The sequence below is a fragment of the Paroedura picta genome, chromosome 1 (genome assembly GCF_049243985.1).
Source record: "Paroedura picta isolate Pp20150507F chromosome 1, Ppicta_v3.0, whole genome shotgun sequence".
Classification (NCBI taxonomy): Eukaryota; Metazoa; Chordata; class Lepidosauria; order Squamata; family Gekkonidae; genus Paroedura; species Paroedura picta.
The window spans coordinates 57,969,797-57,992,322 of NC_135369.1; the positions used below are offsets into that span (position 1 = coordinate 57,969,797).

General features: G+C 38.7%; 1 protein-coding gene across 1 annotated transcript in view; it reads left to right on the plus strand.

Annotated features, from left to right (window-relative positions):
- Positions 1–22,526, plus strand: part of SPATA17 (spermatogenesis associated 17) — a 114,153-nt gene that overhangs the window by 31,616 nt on the left and 60,011 nt on the right. The window contains 1 exon segment of the mRNA XM_077339602.1: positions 15,059–15,182. Coding sequence (XP_077195717.1) covers positions 15,059–15,182 — 124 coding nt within the window.

The following is a 22,526-nucleotide window of genomic DNA, read 5'->3' on the forward strand; positions in this document are numbered from 1 at the left end:
AATACCTGTAGGTGACAGAAATAATGAGAAATTTGTGTGGTTATCTGTATTGAATTATATAAATTATAATTATAATAATTGCTTACCTTTATTCTGTCATGGCTAAACACTGTGAGTTCTGATAATAAATTGTTTATATTTTTCACCATATGGTTTGATCTCTAACCTAAAGCAGTAAAGTAACAGCCAATCTGTACATTACAGGTGGGCACAGGACATCCTGTGGTCACCAATGCCATTTTAGACAAGAATTTTGCGGCTTAGAAATTGTTGCAAGCAGCACCATGCCATCTTGTCACCTCACCTTTAAAAGTGCTGAAATAGTTAGCTCTTGAAAAGGCATTGGGTGGTGGAGTTGAAACTATGTTGCCACACTATGCTCCAAATCTGTATTGGTCTCTTGTGGCAATTTTTAAACTGCTTAATTCTTGACTAAAATGATGCCAGTGGCCACAGATTATAAACAAAAATATCGTACTATTCAGTTGATCTCTTAATTGCATTAACAGTTACATATTTGTCTGATGAAAATAGAATGGACTTCTGGGAAATAAATACATAAGATATTTTATGCTAAAGCTACCTGTTGCCTATATTGCATGGATGTTATTACATATTTAGGAGCTAGGATAATTTGAACCACAATAACTTAATAGTTTTTCTTTCTCAGGCAAATTACACCGGCATATACCCAACCATGCAGTTCCTCTGAAGGAATTGTGTTTCTGTATGTAGAAAAGGGAAAGATTATTTCCACTAATTCCCCCCTCACACTTTAGACCCCCATATTGCTCCAGTGCTGCTCTGGAGAATTTGCTGACCTGAGGAGTTCTTGCTGAACCCAGGAAAAGATTCTAAGGAGTTCAGTGTATTGCAGCAAGGGACAGAAGGTGCTAGTATATTTTGATTTTCTGAAATGCTTAATACAACAAATTCATAGATATCCAGTCTCAAGATTACAAAATCCTTGTTAAAATGCAACAAAATACAGTCTTTATATAAAGTTCAATAGAAGAATGTCAGTGTAAAATTGTGCATTACCATCTGTACCATCTAAATAAAACGGCAAGGTGGTGGTGGGGGGAGTTGTGCCTCACCATTTATTGGCCAGTCAGGTCACCTGTATGACCCCTGGCTGTGTCATCCTTCAGCCTAACTGGCTGTCCACCAAGCAGTCGCCCAATCAGCGTGTTAGTGTGTGCCCCTACCCCCACCCTGGACCATCTCCTCACTGTCATGAACCCCGATTCATGCCATCCCTGTGCCTTGCTTCTCACACTCTTTAGATCTCACCAGCTGGCCCTGGCCAAGGCCATAAAGCAATAAACCTGTCGCTAGGTCTTCTGCCTCCCTTCCCTTTCCCAGCGGGAGAGGCTCCATGCGAATGTATCAATCTCACTGTAAGTGTCCTTGCGGAGACAATTCAAAGTCTCAACAAAGTGCCAACCACTTGATAAGGTTTCGGGCCATCTGGCCGCTTGGGAATCAACCTACCTCTGTAGTTTCTCTCACTTTCCCGCCGAACCACCTATGGGTCCCCCTCCCTTATTTGGTGAGCCCTATAACTGCCTTGCTTGTTCTCTTGTACTTTGTTATTATCAAGATCTTTGCTTAGGAAGATCTTGGCTTGCTTTAGCGTTATGTGGACTCTGTCTAATAAAGCTCTCTTTGAAATCTGCAACTGGCCGTTGGATTTCAGATGCGCCTTTATTCTGGACTCCGCAGGCTGGGCTCAGCCTGATTCCTGACACTCACAGTTCTTTCACTCCCACAGTCTATCACCCAGTGAGTTAGCTGCCCCTGGAAGATAACTCCCCACCTCCCTTCAAGCCTGGTATGAAGGAAGCCTGTAACAGCCCCTGGCTGAGGCAAACGAGGTGTTTCCAAGAGTAACACAGGAGTCTGTGGGCGTTCATGTGATTTCCTTTTGAGGGGGGAAGCTTACCCCTTCTGCCTAATAGCTAGCTCACAGGGAGGCCACAAAAAAGTCCCTTCTCACTTAAAATACTGCTGTGGCCGGCCTTGCTGCTGAAGTGAAGACACAACCAAGACATGTGTGTTTCTTCTCTGCAACTCTCTGTAGATTTGAGGCCTACTACACAGGGTTGTTGATGAAAATGGATGCTGTTGTGGAAGTTTGTTTGCCTCCTGTTTCATCTGCAGAACAACCCTGTGTGCTAGGCCTCAAGTGTTTCAACTCGACAACAATCTGCATGGGAGACCTTAAATGTTTCTTCTGCACAACAACACTGTCCAACCTCCAAAGCAGCCATTTCTGCCTGGGGAGCTAATCTTTATAGTTTGGAGATGAGCTGTAATTCCAAGAGCTCTCCAGGTCCCACTTGGAGGTTGGCTACCCATGGGTTGGAAATATTCCTTGAGGTTTGGAGGTGGGACTTCAAAATGGTTCAGTGCCTCAGAATCACACTGCAAGATCCAGACCAGCCATTTACTCCCCCCTTACCTGGAAAACTCCCCTTCTCAACCACTCACACCATAGCAATCCCCCCCCCCCGATTCCTCTGTGCCCAGACAACTCCACCTCCCACTCACCCACCTGCCCTCTCATGCACACCCTGACTCCCAGTTAGCCTGCTTCCATACTGCTGCTAGCCCCACCCACCCCCCTGCACTCACTTCCATCTCATGCTCCCCATTCACCCTCTTCCATGTCACCCTTCCCTCCTCCCATCCCATGTCACCCTTCCCCTACCTAACCCTGCAGCCCCTCACCCACATTCAACCCAATTATATCTCACCATGTCACGAGTCAGAAGTTTTACAGACCTCAGGGTCCATGTCGCCCCTGGACCAGAGCAGGGAATGCTCTTCCCACAATCTACCATATTGTGACAAAGAATGGTGTCTACCATGAGATCCTCCTGTGATCGACGCACACAACAGCCATGCCACGCTTCCCAAGGGTCAGTCCTCTTCCACACTCTACTAAGCCTGAGGAGTACACATCCTTGCAGCACATCTTTTCACTCACATACCCCCATTCCCGGACATGCCACCACAACCCACACAACACACCCCTGCAGCCACATGTCCTTTCAGACTTGACACCACTCCACTTACTTTTCCCACACCCACCCTCTAGTGCCTCTTGTATTCCTGGATACAACGGGCCTTGCCCTTAGTTACTATCATAATATACAATAATCATTTATATATCTTTACCAGGTCTAGAAATAATATCATGTATGTATTTTAACCTTTCCTGAAACAGAAGGAGCACTGTCAACCAAATTTGCATCTCATGTCTGTAACCAATGTCACCATATACTGCATAATGAAAACTCAGAATAATAATGTTATCTTGGCATATGAATGAGCTTTATTATAATACCTAAACAAAAGTTTAAAAAATCACTGCCCAAGACATTGGTTGCATGTCATTTTAGCTGAAACATCATGACAAGTATTCCTAAGTGCATTACTTCTAAAATACAAATTCATTTAACAAGTGAAAGGAGTTAAATTATTGTGGCAGTTTATTATTAAAAAGATTCTACTGGTTTTCCAACTTTCAAATTTTATGAGATCTTCTCTGTTGGGGAGGCATTTGGGATCACAGTCAGACATGTGTATATTTATTTCCCTATGTAAGTCTAGAAATTTGTGTGGCTTTTTCCTTCCCTCAAAAAGGTAAGTGCAGAATTTATTCATTGACAGCGGTACTTATTTCTTTTATCCCAGAACACCAAACAAGGCAAATTCTCTGCATGTACACAGTATGTGATACAAGAAGGAAGCATGACTTCTTCAAACAGATTCATATATAGCCCAGTTATCCCTTATATACTGGTTAGAGAGTCTTTTAAAGCAATTACAAAGGGGAAGGGAATTGCCATTTTCACCTGGCAAGACTGATGTCCCATATTGACTTAGCCTTATTGGGGCACATTAAATCTATTACCTTAGTTTTTCAAAATAATTTCCATTATCCTTGGCTGGAGATCTGTATCTTTTGGGGTTAGAAATGTTATTTCAAGTGTTTTTTTTTAATAAAAGGCAATATTATAAAGTAACTTCAGAGGTTTATTGGGTTTTTAGTTAGTCTGACAAAGACCCTCAGAGTGGGAAGAGATATCAATATCTTAATTCACGGTGAAATAATGTATTTTGTTCTTCTGTCCCAAAAGTGGGAGCAGGGGAGGAAGAGAGAACAGGATCCAACCAGCTTCTGTGCTAGGCTCTGATGGGGATCATAGAACCTGTATGTGCAAAAGGCAGGTGTGATGGGGACCTGAGTAAGGAGGGGAATTAGATAAGAGTGAATGGAAAAACTTTCAGGATTGCATGTTAAAATTAGTCTGTCCTCAGGTGCAGTGAAGTGTGCTTGTTTCACCCACTTCTTAATTGTTGCCTGAGTTTAAATACTCATGACGTGAACCAGTTCAAACAGTGTGTTCTGTGACTTGGGTAGAAGGGAAGGAGCAGCATAATGCAAACAAGCACCCGGTTTGAATATTGTATGAAATGGGACCAAAAAATATAGCACTGAAGATGAAAACTAGCTGAACATAACATAGTAGTAACAATGTGAACTTTGTTTTTATTCGATAGTAAACACCATAACCAGTTAGAATCTACTGAGCAAATGGCTCTGCATGCTACTTTTAGAGTAAGATGGTGCTTACCCTGCATTTGTTCAGATATCTTTTCTTATCTTATGCAGATTGATTTTTCCTGCCTCCGTGTGTATGTGAGCCAGTTTGAAGATAATGTTTTGAAGTTATTAGTGTTTGAGTGCCTATAGCTTTAATTACTTGACACCTCAGCCTATATCAATATACCGATGGCACCCAGCTTTTCCTTATGATGGACAGCCATCCTGTCTCACCCCCAGACTCATTAGCCAGATGTCTGGAAGCGGTGACAAGCTGGCTCAAGGAAAGCCATCTGAAGTTTAATCCTGCAAAGATGGAGGTCCTTTGGTTCGGTAGGAAAGGGCCAAGCAAGGAAGCGCAACTGCCCAACTTGTTTGGAGTGAAACTGTCAGTAGCATGCTCAGCCAGGAACCTGGGCATGATCTTCAACTCCTCCCTCTCCATGGAAGAACAGATCACAAAAGCAGCTCAGTTGGTGTTCTTCCATCTATATCAAGCCACGCTACTTGCTCCCTAGCTAGCCACAGTGATCCAGGCAATGGTCACCTCTAGGCTGGATTTCTACGACTCGCTCTGTGCAGGCCTACCCTTATCCCTGACCCAGACATTCAAACTGGTGCAGAATGTGGCAGCCAGGGTCCTTACGGGGACACCTTGGAGGACCCATATTCGGCCTGCACTCCAACAGCTGCACTGGCTGCCAGTTCGCTACCGGATCAGGCTTAAGTTTCTGGTAATTACCTTCAAGGCCATACCAGAAGCCCCATAATCTGCGCTAAATGAAAACGGGACCACGGTCCAGACTGACCAAACTGTTGTTATTGAATACTATTATACCACACTTTGTTGTTGCTGTTATCAAGTACTGTTACTATATTACACTGTTTGATACAAGTTCACTGGTAAATGTTTCATATTGAATACTCATTGTACTTTACCACATATGAGAGTAATAATGTAAACTGCCCTGAGCCAAAAGGGAGGGTGGTACATAAATAAATAAATATGTACATACGTACATACATAATGTAAATAAATTTACAGTGAGGGAATAAATAAATTTAGTTTATACTCTGTACATGCTCAAAGGAAAACCTAATATAGTCTTCCAAGGTATTTCAAAGGCTATATAACAAATTTTTATAGTTAATTTTTACCTTGCCTGACCAGTATAATTACAATTGATATATAAATATGAGCTCTTAAGTTATTTATTTCAAAAATTTGTATGCCACTTCTCTAAACATTTGCTCATGATAGTTCACACAAGGCAGCTGTCAAAATAACAACAATATCACAAACATGGAAGGGGGGCAGCATAAGACACCACTCAGTAGCCTAAAAGAATATTTATAAAACAGTCCTTAGGCTAGAATGAAACCATAAAATTGCTTTTAAAAATGAACAGTCCTGCAGCTAAACATCTGGTTTGGCACCTAAAGGAAAATATGATAGTTGACAGATGATCCTCAAGAGGAGGAAAATCTAAAACTGAAGATTCACTTCTGATAACACCTTGTTTCTGGTCACCACCATCTCACCTATTCAGAGAAGGGGCACAGAAAGCAGTGCTTGCGAAGAGAAACATCTTGCAGACTGAAGATTAAGCTTTCCCCAGGTAATTTAGGGACTTAGAAGAAAGAACGAGCCCTTAGAATGGGACCTGAAAACAGGTAGACATCCAGTACAGGTCTTTTAGTACAGGACGATATGATCCTTGTATTCAGACCCCAACAATAGCCTCACCACTGCATTTTTGACCAATTAAAGTTTCCAGACATTTTGAAAGGTAGCTCCAAGTTGTGTGCATTACATTGATGTAATCTATATGTGATCAGAGCATACGATCATGGCCAGATCACAATTTTTGAGGAATGGCTGAAGTGGGCACATCAGCTGCCATATAGGAGAGAAGAATCGTATGACCGCACCCTCTACTTTCCTCCCTCAGAGGCAAGATTTTCCCTCTGATTTTATTTAGTGACTAAGCTACTCTTGTAATGTGATGTCTTCTTAACTGAAGAATTCTGGCTGTCACACCCTGTCACGGTATAATATTTTGGCTGTTGGCTATCCTAGGGACCTGAGTGAAAAACTAGGAACTCCCTTTAACATAAAATCCTTAGATGATCTCCAAGTGGTTTCATGTAGATATGAAAAAGCACAGGAGACAAGATGGATCTTTGTGAGACATAGAATAAATGCCACAGGGCTAAACAGCAGCCCCATTTTCTGGAACTGGTTAGCAAAGTGAAATTAGAACCATTAGAACTATTTCTATTTACAAATTATAGTAGTAGTTGTCATTCATTAAATCTGGTTCATTGTCCTTCCTAAACTAAGTCAAAAGTTATATAAGATAGCCATATACATCTTCTTGGTTCAACAGAATACATCGTCTTGTCTTTTTCTGTGTCTGTCAATTATTTTTTGTTTGTTAGTTTGTTTATTTATTATATTTATTCTCCACCACTTCTGAATCAGCTCGTGGCGGGTTACAGAGTCTTATAAAAACCCCACTTAAAACCCCCACTAAATGGCATAAAAAACCTCAACATGGAGGAATACCCCCCACCCAACCCCCACTACAAGAGGGGTGAGGAAGGAGGTCGATGATGTGCTACTCATACCCAATCTAGCATTGAAGTAGTACAAAGTTTTGCTTAAGATGTACCTGTAATAATATAATGCAATAATCAAATATAAACTATTAGAAATTAGGTTTTAAACCTGTGGAAATCAATGTAAGGAGAAAGGGTTTCTAGTATAACATATAAAATTAATGAAGAAAAAATTAAGGGTTGCTGACACAGAATGATTGTGTTGAAATAATAGTTTATAGTAAAATTATAGGTTGCAGTATACCCCATTTCAACAAATTACCTAAATAGCATTTAATTTCCCCAAATTATGGTACTGAATCATCCATTCTAAATAATTGTAGGCAGCGCTAGTAGAGGAAGGAAAATTATTTCAGATATAATTATAATTAAATCTGTAATTAAATGCAAATATTTATTTGTATTGATATTCAGTGATGATCTGTACTTGTTCATTTTGGACAATCTGTTGTTATTGTAAGGGAAAAGCAGAGGAAATGAATTTGTAAACATGTATTTATAAGTATTTTTAGCTACTTTCAATGATACTGAGACTGACCATATGAATCTGCAGGAACAATTTACCTGTTATGTCTGCATCGGTGATGTAATCGTTTAAAAGAATCCTGACAATTATGTTTATTTATGTTTAATAGTCTGCTGTAAAAATGCTTATTTACTCACATTTGAGCTCTGAGATCTGCACCTTAAGGACAAAGAAAGGTCACCATTCTCTCCCAACTCCTACTTCTTTGTCAAAAGTGGACACAGTTAATGAGGTTTGTGTAGTACAGCACAAATTCTCAGACACAGATAGAGATCCTTTCAATGGAAACAAATTTGTTTGGCTTTACCAGGTTACTTAGCGATTAATAATAGCCTTGAGATGCAAGTCAGAGAGGTCAGTGTATCCGCTTGCCAACACAATCTGAAATGCTCAGCAAGTCCAGGTCTACAGCTTGAATGCCTCCAAACAATATGCATAAAGCAAAACAGGTTATTTTCCAACTTCTTTTTTCATATTAATAAGCAATTTTCAAAAGAAGTGTGGCAAAATGGGGGCCATGCCACTTTAAGTAATTCATTTATTTTGCAATTTAATCTTATGTTGGAAAAAATTACACTGCTGCAAAAGCATAGCATGGTGATTTTTAAACGTCAGTATGTTTCATAAGTAACCTTGTATGAAATATTGTATTAGAAGCCTTTAACAGTAAACGGCAACATTTTTTTTCCTAGGTATCGAAACAGAACAATACATCTTCTATCTTTAATTTATTTTCTTTTTGTTCTTCTTTTGCCTTGTGCATTTGAAAGAAAACATGTGATTTACTAAACATTTTAACACTTTACTACACGTCATGCATCATTATTTTGTAAGGAATAAAAAAGTGCATAGTATGCAGATTTTGGAGCAGAGTGTCGTGTGTCTATGGTACAACATACCTCATTACATTTTCTAAAAAATCTGTGTTCCACTATAATACCAAACATTTGTAGAATTGTGATGGCCTTCAAATGGATTGTCACTCTTGCAGTGGTTCTCATGGTATTTCTGAATGGCTCCAATATGTAATGCAATCCATGATCCTCACATTTTTCAGTGTGATTTGGCTTTGAAACCTTTTGCAAGCAAAGTGGCCTTATCTCTTTCACACAAACTATTTCCATGAGTAGCATCAGTAACTCATGCACTCAAAAATCTTGATCCCGTATCTGTTAAATTACTAGGAGTTATATAAACAACTTTCATACTTTCTAACATGTAGTTCAATTACAACCTCAACTGTAAGCCTATGGGCAACTCTGAGAGTACCCTCTGGATCTGCCCATGCCACCATCTGATATCAAACCACACTTGTTGTAGTAAGCCTTGTATGAAGCCCTGTATGAATGAATGACAGTGTCATAGTTAAAATCACTCCATTGGGAGCCATTTCATCTAAATAATATGCCATGAAATTGATAAGATATGTTTGAATCAGGTCTTACAGCTAAAACTGGTGAATAGAAACCCCGATGGTTTTATCTATTTTACCTGGAGTACTGTGTGCAGTTCTGGAGGCCTCACTTCAAGAAGGACGTCGATAAAATTGAAAGGGTACAGAGGAGAGCGACGAAGATGATCTGGGGCCAAGGGACCAAGCCCTATGAAGATAGGTTGAGGGACTTGGGAATGTTCAGCCTGGAGAAAAGGAGGTTGAGAGGGGACATGACAGCCCTCTTTAAGTATTTGAAAGGTTGTCACTTGGAGGAGGGCAGGATGCTGTTTCCATTGGCTGCAGAGGAGAGGACACGCAGTAATGGGTTTAAACTACAACGATATAGGCTAGATGTCAGGGGAAAAAAATTCACAGACAGAGTAGTTCTGCAGTGGAATAGACTGCCTAAGGAGTTGGTGAGCTCCCCCTCACTGGCAGTCTTCAAGCAAAGGTTGGATACACACTTTTCTTGGATGCTTTAGGATGCTTTGGTCTGATCCTGCGTTGAGCAGGGGATTGGACTAGATAGCCTGTATGGCCCCTTCCAACTCTATGGTTCTGTGATTCTATCTGATGATAGCCTTTATCATTTCATTCGCCACATGAAAACTTCATCATCATCATCATCATTATCTTTAAACAGCCCCGTGGCGCAGAGCGCCACGGACTGAATAAAGGAGTAAGGGCACTGTGGGAGGAGTTAGGGCGGGCCCTGTCCGGGAAAAAAACTCGGAGGGGCCAATCAGGAGCCGCGAAGCACACTGAGAGCCTTGGGGGGGGTGGCCCTGGAAGCCTTCTCCCAGCCGGTGGAGCGGCCTCGCCGCGTCGTAGACGCGGCGAGGCTGCTCCACCGGCCGGGAGAAGCATCGAGAGAGCCTCGGGGGACGGGGGGGCCTGGAAGCCTTCTCCCGGCCGGCGGAGCAGCCGCTCCGCCAGCCGGGAGAAGGCTCGAGAGAGCCTCGGGTGGGGGGTGGCCCTGCTCCCACGCAATCTAGCGCCTATTTCATTCCTGAGTGAAATGGGCTTTAGATCTAGTACAATATAAACCAGTAGTTTAGGGAAAATACTGTCATGTGGGACAATTGTTCATTAGCTGTAGTTTATAGTAATAACATGTAACGCAGTGACATTACTTTAGGAATGTATGAACAGAGGTAGTATAACACCTTTGTGTTAATATTAAATACATTGTGTTGAATCCCGTGAACTACTACTTCTGCTTTCCTCCAATATCACCTCTGAACACTGTAACACCATTGCAGGAGTTGTTTATTTTTCAGTTTTGTATGCCACCCTTTCCTGAGGATTCAGGGCAGCTTACAACATATATTAAAACCATAAAACAGAATTAATTAAAACCTTACATTAAAATCCAACAGTCAAAAAACTCCCACCTTCTCTTCAGTGTGTAAGTGTGTATATGTATGTGTGTGTGTATGAGGGGGGGGTGAATGGAGTAGAGTGCTGTGATGTTATTAACATGGCATGTTGATGTTATAGCCTGTGTAGGGACAACCACATGGTCGAAATACATGCAACACAAGTAGTACCAGTAAAGAGCAAAAAGTGAATGAAATTATTGCTCATGTCTGTTCCTTTAGCAATAAGGTTGGCAATCTCCAGGTGGAGGCCTGAAAATCTCCCAGAATAATAGTTTCATACAATATATCAGTTCCCCTGGAGAAAATAACTTCTTTGGAGAATTAATTCTATGGCCACTCCTAACTACCCCCCTCCCCAGTGGTGTGATATTGTCTTTATGGGTTTTTTAGCCACCAGTTACTGCTGGAGTTTTTAGGGGTTGTTTTATTGGGGGGGGTTATGGAAGATATTTGCTACCCATCACAAGCTGCTCATGGGAGTGGCGGACTAAAAATTGAATTAATAAATACAGAGCTATTTTATTTAGATTAAATGTTGTTGGGGGCAAAACAGATATGTTGGATAGGAGCCTACTCGGAAGGTGTTTAGATTAACACCGTATCTTATAAATGAATCAGAACCACTAGCTGGTATCCAAAGGGTTGAGGATGTTGCGAGTTCCTGCATTGTGCAGAGGGTTGGCTTAGATGACCCCAGAAGTCCCTTTCAACTCTGTGATGGTGTTCCATAGGTACAAGAGTATTTTCTGGACCCACCATTCCATGGCAGCTGATTGTACTCTTAAAAGTTGCTCACCTGGTTTAGAGGAACCAACAGAGATATGTGAATCACTTAAGTTGCTAAGGGAGTGAATTCAGAGATACCTGCTATGCGTTATTTTTCAGTGATTCATTAGTATGTTTGAATTATATATGATATTTAACCAGGTAAAATTAATGAGAGTTTTGTTACTAACTTAGACGGAATGTGGAGTATACCCTCTAATAGTTAATTGATATGGAGTATGTTGAGGTAGTATAAATATTTACCCTACAGGAACTGAATTACTTTTAATGCCATATTTTATGTAAGATGCCCTGGAAAAGGTCAGAACTTACCTAATTAACATTTATTAAATCTACATACATCACTGAACAAAATTTATGTCTTTCACATACAAGGTTAATTTAAATTAGCTGTTTCTTAATACCAATAACAACAAATGTTAATCAAGCTAACTTCTACTCTGTGTGTATGGGGCAGGGTGGAGGGAGATTGTAATACATTGTTATCAATAATACTGTATAATAACAATCTAAAATATTTTAATGTGTTTCAATAATGTTGCTAAAATTAATATTTAACAGGAAAAATCATAGGTAATTCAAGTGACAGGAAAATTCTGAAGCACTGTTTGTTTTTAATTGTTTGAACATTCTTTGTAGTATAGGGACGGAATCTCTGTGAACATATGACACTATGTTATATTCAGTACTAGTCCCCAGTTTAAATTCTAAACTGAATGTACATTGGCTGTTCTTTACAAAAAGATGTGTACGTACAGGTGCACAATGTATGTGTGTTTATTATAACGTGTGAATAAGGCTAGAATTTCTGGTGTAAACATTTGTGGTGAAAAGTGAAATGATCTTGTTCTGAATTTTGCATTGGAGAGGTGATAGTTCTCATAGTATTGAATGCCAAGTTGTATTCTTTTTCTAATGTGATCAACATATTAACAACTGTTTTAAGTCACTGCAGGTCCTATAGATTAGCGGTCCCCAACCTTTCTCAGGTCAGGGACCGCCTCTGGGGTGAGGGGAGAGCCAACAGCCCAGGTGCTGCGAAAACGTGCACGCGCAGTTGCCGTGCATGCACATTTTCGCCACCAAGTGGCGATAACGCGCATGCGCGGCAACTGCACACGTGCGCATTTGCATCACCGGCGTGCCGGCGGCTGCGCTTGCCTCTACCTTCTTGCTGCGGGTGGGGGGAGGCAGGCGCGGCTGCTGGCGGCCCAGTACCGTGGCTTTTGCGGCCTGGCACCGGGCCGCAGACCGGGGGTTGATGACCCTTGCTATAGATATATTGTCATAGTTAGCACTCACTGCTTTATGTGTACAAATGTTGAACAGAAGCCCCTAAACCAGCATAGCCTATTAAATGCTCTTGAGTTTTGGAGGAAAATGAAGTTATCTTTCCAGAGGCCTTCTTGTGCAATGTCTGCCTCTTCCAGCTCCTCAAAACTCCAGGCAAGGCTAGGTAGAACAAATCCTAGGCAATGTCATTCAGATTTGACATGAAACTGCTGTGGAGGTAGGAGAGAAAATAATTGAAGCAACAGAATTTTGAAGAGAAAGCTTAATCAGAAAGCTGAAGCTTGAAACCCATAGAAGCAAACAGATCTTTTGCAAAATTGATGTAACCCATTACTTTATTTGCATCATAAAATATTATTTTAAATTAGCCTGAAATGAATTGGGATGGCATCCTGTTCTACTCTGCCAAGCCCAGCACTATTTATATTGAATGAGATTATTGAACCATTTAGTCTATATCTACACTAACTGGTAGTGATTCTCCAGAATCTCTGGGACAGATTTTTCATCACCTCATCCCCAAATCCTGGTACCTGAGACTACTACTACTATACTATACTATATTATTATTATTATTATTATTATTATTATTATTATTATTATTATTATTATTATTATTATTATATTTATTACCAGCCACTCCCAGCAATCTGGCTTTACTGAACTAGGATCTATAAACTATGATCTACTACTGAACTATGACCCTAATTTCAGTACATGTGAATTGTTTGTCATTCACTGCAAAAGCTACTCCTAGTTTGTTTATTTATTTAATTTATTTTATTATTGTATTTATATACCACCGTCCCTGAAGGCTCAGGGTGGTTTACATGAAACAAGAAATGATACAGTTAACTCCATTTGTAGTAATAACGTGGTAATAACCTTAACATAGTGATAACAATAACAATATAGAATGATGGAATACTGCGAAGACCAACCAAGAGCAGAAAATGACTATCTCCTTGCATGTAACACCCCCAACTTTCTGATTTCTCTCAGTAAACAGAATTGAATTGAAGAGATCATTGGTCCAACCCAGTTATCATATTTATATATTAAATTTATATATAAACCCTGGTTTCAATTTGTTATTATTTACCAGCATTAGAAATTTAATTAGAAGAAAGAGGAGGAGAAGCTGGGTTTTATACAGTGCTTTTCACTGCCCAAAGGAGTCTCATAGTGGCTTACGGTCGCCTTCCCTTCCTGTCCCCACAACAATAAAATCAGAGTCCAGTAGCACCTTTAAGACCAACAAAGATTTATTCAAGGCATGAGCTTTTGAATACAAGCACTTTTGCAATACAAGACTGACTTGCACTCGAAAGCTCATGCCTTGAATACATCTTTGTTGGTCTGGACTCTGATTTTATTGTGCTACTTCAGACCAACTCAGCTATTCATTTGAACTTCCCCACAGCAGACACCCTGTGAGATAGGTGAGGTTGAAAGAGCTGTGACAGGACTTCTCAGTCAGAACAGCACTATCAGGGCTGTGACGAGACCAAGATCTATATATGAAGGAGTAGAGAATCAAATGCGGCTCACCAGATTAGAAATTGCTGCTGTTAACCACTATATCACACTGGCTCTGTCTGCTTTAAGTCCTTATCAAAAATTAAAAGAGTTCACAATGCCGAGCTGTCTGTGGATATTTAGATCTGGATAATGGAGCCAGGAACAGACAAGACAGATCTTCTACAAACCCAAGAAAAGCTCTAGAAAAACTTGAAATCTAAAAAAATATATTTATTTTTAAAAAGTAGTGCCTGTATTTTTGAAAAACATGTTCTCGTGGTTATTATGGAGATTAGCAGGCAAGCACAACAATATTGCCAGCCTTAGTTTCTGTCAATAAAGTGCAAGAAGAGAGTGTAGGTCCTTTTCCAGGATCATGTTGTTCTTCCAGTTCATTCCTGCTCATTCCCTAGAGGGGAAGACTCATTAGGGACAGGCCTGGAAGCAATTACCAAGTGTCTCACTATCACAGGAGAAATGAGGTACCCCTTACAAGTCCTTGTGGGCTCCCTGCTTATAGTTGCTTATAGTTCATGAACTCAGATTCACTGATTTCTATCAAATTTGAAAGCTAACCTATTTTATAATTGAGACACAAGGATATATGTATTTCTATAACCTATATGCTGCTGGAGTGTATGGAAGGATTGTTGAAATGCACAGAAAGATGGGTTTATTGTAGCACATTGGTAGAATGTGGCTAATCTTTATATTTCAACAAATGCTATTGCAACTGCCTTGAATTTCTAAACATTAAAGGGAGTCTGGTGTTGCTTATTATAAAACAATGATCAGTGCCAGCATTTAATTCCCTAGGAAAGTCAGGCAAAAACAGAGGGGTTTTTAAAATGAATATAAGCATCTTTTCTTTGATACAGGAGAGGACTGGAAGAGTTTGCAGAGATGAAGGAGAGAGAAGAGGAGAAACAAGCACTTGAAAGAGAAGAGAAGAAAAAGGATTACCAAGCCCGAAAGATGCATTACCTCCTTAGCACTCAGCAGGTTGGTGTACCTGTTCCTGACAGCTCATGCAAACCACTGGGGCCCCTAGCTTGACAGAGATAAACTAGCAGGCTGAATGGGACATGACTTGTTGAAAAGATATCTCAAAGACACTACTTCGAGTTCAATTTAGTGCATTTCTATAGGCGAGAGCAGGTACCATGACTGCTGCGTGACAGCAGCTTCATAGAGGCTGCATCAGTACGGCTGGCAGAAAGAGACCAAGTCAGCAGTTTGATCTGCCACTGTGATAACACAACACGAAGGGCATAACCTCACTTTAAAAACTCATTTTGACTGGTTTATTGTTGTGTTGTCTCACTTGTCAGGAACTAACAAGTTATTAAGCCAAGGAGGGGTTTCATTTTTTCCATTTTAATTGAGCTAATGCTTGGGCTGGAATTGGAATTCCATGCTGCGTTTTAGAATAGGTTGTGTGAGTTATCTGTTAAAACTTTCTATAAATCTCCCTGAATCAGCAAATTTACGTTGACTGCATTCTTACCCAATTTTCTTGTGAATATGTTCTGAGTAGGTTATTTATTCTTCCAAGGATCTTTGTTTGAATGTTGAAGAGAACTTCAGTATTACAGGTGTTCCGCCTTTTAATCCCTACTTCTGATCATCAGAGCAAATAATTCTTTGTTTGCTTCTAATGAGTGTCTGGTTGTATATCCATATCAGAAATGCAAGCAAAATGATTTCTGTCATAAAAGTGCATTTGTTTTGCTTCTTAGAATTCTTTAGTTGGTCTTGTGCTCAATTTCTGCTTAACGAGTATTATTCTACCAATCAAGATCAAAGACAGAACCATGTGACTATACAACCAAAAAAAAAAAGTCCTATTCTGTATCAGTCATGAATAAGCAATGTTAGAGATTGTTTACATAAGCTGCTTGGCAATTAATTATGGAAAAGTGAAATAATTAGTGGAAATTAGTTATTTTAATTGTAAATTTAGGAAAATCAGGGTTTGTTTGTGAAGAAACAGAAGGAAAGACTAATTAGTAAATGGATATTATTGAGAATGAATTATTCATCTAGTTCTAGAAAGAATATGTTGAAGATATTCTCTTTGGGGAAAAATGACTTCATATTGTTTTAAAACTACAAAATGGGCCTCAGGCAGGACAAAATAGTTTAAAGTTAATTTAGAATTAAACATACTTCATCTTCTTGATTGCAGCAGCCACCTACAAATAGAGAAACATACTATAACATATGCTAGTGTATACCTGGAAATATACATATAAAAAATATCCAGTGCTAAATATAAGATATTCAGTGAAGCTGCCTCACTTGGCAATTTAAGAGTAATAAGCTCCAATAATACACATATGCCACTGAAAAACAGGAAACGTATTCACTGGCTTGTGATTAAAGATGCAAAGGGTTAATGAAAATTTTGTGCACATTATTTTAGTTTTTGTATGTATAGTTTAAACAATGTACATTCATTGCATCTGTATCTGTTACCTTCTCACTATGCCTAATGCTGGTATAAACCTAACAGTGGAAAGAAGTTAAAAATAGAAATGGAATTGTATTTTGATTAAAACTCAGGTTTCTAGAAAATGATGCCTGGAGAAATAAATGACAAGCTGTAAAACTTTATCCTTATGAAATATTGAGCTTTTAATCAACGTTCTTCGTTTATCAGTGGTTTCAATAACTAGTCAAGTAGCACCTAACTCATTTGAGCTTCTTTTGTTTGAAGAAAATTCCTTCTTTGTGATCCCTGTAATTATAAAGAAACTTGCCGAATCCATGCCTATCTTATCTTACAAAGTCATAAATTATGTTGTCTGCTCCACCTACTGGTTGCCTTATGAAAAAGGTCTTAACTGTGGATAGTAGCAAGAAATATGTCTACATAGTGTGAGATCTGTGATTATGGGCATATTCTTTATACTGAGCCTAAACTTGTTAAAAGGGAATTTTTCAGCCAGTTTTGCTTACAGTGCATTCCTAATCAGAGTTACACCTTCAAAAGTCAGTTTAAGTCAATGCATCTAGAAGGGTGTAACTTATTTATAGCATTGCACTTTTAATCTGTTTGACAAAGAGATAAACATAATCTATATTGACTACTGCTATATAATTTTCCTAAGTATTGTAATGCCTACAAAAGTGTTGAGAATTTTCCGTAATAATTTTACCTCTTTAAAGATACATCATAAACAGTAAAACAGAGACATTTGGGGGTTTTCATACAAATACAAGAATCAAACCCCTCAGTATTAACAGAATCTATTTTATAGATTTTTTCATGAAATATTTACTGTAATCATTGTGACATTTGTAACAACACCATTCCTTGATCCAGGCCAGCATTTTAGAATGCCTTTGACTCTCCACATGTTAACTTTTTCCTGCATTTACAGTGGGCTGGCATAGGCCTGCCAGTAAGCATCTGACAGGAGTGATAGCATGATAGCATGATATAACATCTAGGTGAAATAATGGGGAAAATCATACAGTTATGGCAGTTTCTTAAGTGTTCTGTTGTCACTTCTGTATTTTCCCACAAGTGACATCTTGCTGTAAACTAGTAGCAAACCCAGTGGAGATCTCCTCTCCCCACCAAGGAATTAGCAAGCCTGGTCTGGAAAGACCAAAAAGGAAGTTATAGAAGCAAGTTAAATTGAGTTGTTGCTTTAACTCTCTGCAGAAAAGCAATGGTATTGACCTTTGCATATATCTGCTCATTTTTGAGCCTAGTTTGCTATATGTGACAGTCTTAAGGATGATTTAAAATGTCTGTCAATTTTTTAAAAAATTCTAACAAATGGAATATGTCATATTTTGCAAGATTTTGAACCATCTTCCAACTGTTTTCTCTAACAAAAGCTGCAATTTCACCTATTCTGTGTCATTTTTTGTCAAATTGGTTATGCAAGTCACTTCTCAATATTTCCACATAAAGTCTGTGACATAGCGATGGTTCAGATATAATGTTAACATCTGGCTGGATGCTATATGATCAAACATTGTGCTTGCAATTCTTCTTCCCCTTCGCTTCCTAGTGTACACGTGTCTGCAAACATGGTTTGCTAGTACATGTGAACAAGTAAACTATAGTTTGTTCTTTCCTGCCAACCCACATTTTGAATCTGATGTGCAATCCTGTTTTGCTCATTCAGATGTAGCAGCATATGGTCCCTTTAACTTAAAAAAATACCCCACTAACTAGCTCCAGGTATAGAAAAGGGAGTGGGATCAGACCAGCACAGAACTCATCCACAGAATGCCGAAGAAGATTTGGTAACATATCTGAACCCTCCCACAATCTTGAATGTCTTTTTGTTCCTGTAAAATCATTTTGCATATACCTCTACCTACCTGTTTATTTTTACTTGTTACTGATAACAAAGGATAGCATGGAGATTACTATGTTACTGTTGTTAGAAATTGAAAAAGCTAATTGACATGTCATCATGGCAAATTGCTTCACTTGCAACTTTGCCTGCTTGCATAAGAGCAGTCTCTGGTGATTTGGGTTGTACAGCTATGATATTTGCAGCATTATTAATTTACATATGTTTATTCCGATTTCAGCCTGGCATGTAATGCCTCAGGCTTATATTACTGATTCAGAAAGAGTTAGTCAGTCCATTGTAGCCACATGGGCTGCTGCAGTATTTCAGAATCTGCAGAAGATGGTCTCATACTGTTTTTCTGCTTTTGAGACAACTCAGTGAAAGTAACAATGTCATTGCCCTTGAAAGTTGAAATGTAACTTGGTGGTGCAATTTTATAGTATGAAGCAAAAGCTGAAAGCTTGGCAATCTCTAAGACAACTATAAACGTTAACAATAGAGATGTACAAATGTGATCTTTTTTCATTATGTTTTGTTTTGATGTGTTGTGAGCCTTTTCACTCTTCTGTTTTTTGTTATTGGTTTTCCTGATTCATTTGTTTCTTTTATGCTACTTTAACTGTTTTATGCCCTTTAGGTTACATTTATGAATAGTTGATGAAAAACTAATATTGGAAAAGAAAAAAGTTAGCTAATAGGAAACCAAAACAAAAATGCATGGGCTTTTTATACAAAATAAGAGTTAAATCTAAACATAGATTTTAAAAAATCAGTCCACAGGGACAAGAAATTAAAGCATCCTTCTCAACATATCGGAGATTTCTACCTGTCAGGGCTGATCCACCATCACTTTTGCAGATGGTGTACAAGTAGGGTCTCTAGATATTCAACCCATACTTCCATTAGTTTGTGAGGTCCTACTCCTTTTCGTTTATCAGTAGATTTCCTTCGTTAATTGAGATGTTACAAACCAAGTCTCAGATAAATCAAATGAGCGTTCTGAAAAAAATTATTTAAGGAAATTTAAAGGACATATACACAAGAAATATCATCAAAGATCAATCAACTACTAAATCACAATTACTAAATAGCAGTGAATAATAATACTGAACAATTGCTAAAGATGAGAGTCATCATTATGCAATCACAATACCAAACTGCCTAACGTAGACAGAATGTGATGCTATTGCAAAGGACAAATACTTATAACTGAAATGAACTAAAATCACCTGTTGGGTAGGGCAAGCCCATGAAAACATTACATTTCGTAATAAATTACCATAAAGGTGATGGTTTGTGCTGAAACCATCCAGGAGGCATAATTTGTAGGTCAAAATTGATTTGGTTATGGAAAAAATCTATACATTAAGAGCACAGGTCCCAAGTAAAACAGAATGGTATTATAGTAATTTTTATCATAGGGTAGCATGATACATGATTATCAGTTTTTGGTTATATTTTGCTTTTATTTTATAATATTTTATATGAACTGGAACATATCCAGGGCTAGATCAAATACTTCAAGATATATTATTGATTGATGGCCACAAAATATAAATGTTTGAATTAAGAGGATTAAGATCCATGATTACATTTCACAATCTCTTTAAAGTTAGTAGTTGGTGATATGTGTACTATTTGGATTAAAGTTGTGCTGCATGAGAGTTCTCTTTTGTACCCTTTCATTAAGCTTTTTTCCCCTGCAGTCATTTAGCCCTTTAAGAACTGTTTGTTCCAGTAGGGAAGATACACAGCAACAACACCCAGTTTAGTGATTCCTATCCAGATTGCCCTACATGAGTGCTATTTAGGAAATGCTAAATCAGCAGGAGAGGTACCTTGGATCTTTAATGTCTAATCTGATTTAGCCCTTATTGGATATTAAAAATCAAACAGTGTCCCCGTGTACATTCCATTCTAGATAAGACAAACAAATTGAATTTGATGCTGGTTACACACTGAAATTCAACACAAAATTACTTAGATCTTTGTTTCAGTGATATTATTGGGGCTGAGTTTCAACTGAATGAATTTAGGGTTTCAATGTAACTCACAGGTAAGGGTTGCAATCCAATATATGTAATGAAACTGAAGCATATGATCTCATTCAGAATTTTAGTTTAATAGACAAGCTCTAGGAGAAGACTCTTCTTAACAAGGAATAATTTTTTTTACTGGTAAATATTTTTAAATGTTATAAGCTAAATAATTTTATTTGAGACTGACCTAATGTATTATTGCTATAAACTTTTTTTGTTTTATGATTATACTGTTCTAAGGATACATAGATAGTTGTGCTATTAATTTAAAATAATTATTACTTCTGACACAAACATGATACCTTATAGAATTATATATTGCTGTATTGTGTTTATAGCCTTACACATATTGGATGAACAAATGATACTTTTTAACATAAAAACTCTCCTTAAATACATTGATCATATATTTTATTAATTTATCTAATTATATACTTTCATCATTTGAGAAAAAATATTCTTTATAAACTACTATGATCCTGTTTCCAAAAGATATTTGCTATTCATTATATATTTAGGTTTCAAAATAAGTCTTTTAGCTCTTGAAGGGATAAGACCTTTCCCTTTCCATCTGGGGATTAACAGGAATATTCACTGGAATTTTTATGGAAACATAACAGCAGTAGCTAAAAAACTATCATGTTCCTTTTCAGTTCTCAGCAAGAGTAATTGAATGTTGAATATCTTACTAAACGCTGGACTCTGACAGTGTGTTAACACTCTGACTATCTCCTAACAGCAGGGCAATTATTTGCTGAGTGGGATTTTTATAAATCCCCTGGCAGTAGTATGTCCTGATAATTATGATGAAGTGCACTGGTCAGTGTTGATTCAGCAATTCCATTTCTAGCAAATATTTCATTCATACCTCTTCATGCTTATCCCTTTATGTGTTTTTTTTTAAGATTTGTTCTCCTCTATTCTTAGCATCTTTTTTTTTTACAAATTAAGACAGATTACAATTTTGTAAAAGATTCCTTTTTTCCCCCTCAGAATAATCCAGTTCTAGTAGTGTAATATCCTCTTGTGACACAAATGGTTTACTTGTTCTAGATTGGGTTGCACTCCACTGGTAAGATTAGGTTTACAATACAAGAGGGTGTCTGGATCCAGAATTGCTCCTTGGTGCTCAAGGTTGCAAACAAGTCTAGGAAAGCTTTCTATTTATTCCACCTGACACACCTGGAATTCTCTTGGATATAGTACAATCATGAAAGTGCTTTTGTCAGAGTAATCTCTGTTGAATAGACCAGAGTAGACCTTTTTAGGATGATACCATTAGCCACTGTAACATGTGACTTGTTCCCCACAAGGTACTCTGTGCAAGGCTACTCTTGAACATAGTGCAGAAACTAATGTATATCCAAAATGATGCAGCTGCAGAGCTATTGGCAGAAGAAAAGAGGGGGCAACAGGAGGGCAAGGTGAAATGAATGGGGTATGGTCAGAAGCAGGGATGGGCATGAACCCCATGATGATCCAAATTTGGGCTTAGGAGGTAACATTCAGCATGCATGTAGTTGCTGAAGAGATCTCTGAGCTTTTGAGCGCTGCTTGGAAAACAAAATGCACCTAGAAAAACTCAAGCTGTAAAAATGTTAAGCAACAATGGGGGTTGTGTTTTCCAACCTTGAAAGCACAAATAAGGACCTGTGCTGATAGGCTGTAGTGTTTCTGCAGGCACTCCCAGCTGTGTGTCCTGAACAGCCTGCCCTTCCAACTCCTCCTGTAGGGGCTCTGTCAGTGCCAATCTCCCACTGGTCAGTTCTCTCCCCAAGGAGTCTTTGCAGGCCTGAGGCTGGCTCATAACAGGATCCTCCAAGTTTGACAGGCACTGCTGCCTGCCAGTAACAGAGTTCTCAATGGGGCTCAGATCTATACAAGTATAGAATGAGTAAACGTTCATTTTGCTGACATTTGAGAAGGAGTGGGTGTACTTGCGAAAGAGCTTTGCTGCTGGGCATGATGTGGGAAATGCTTAGATA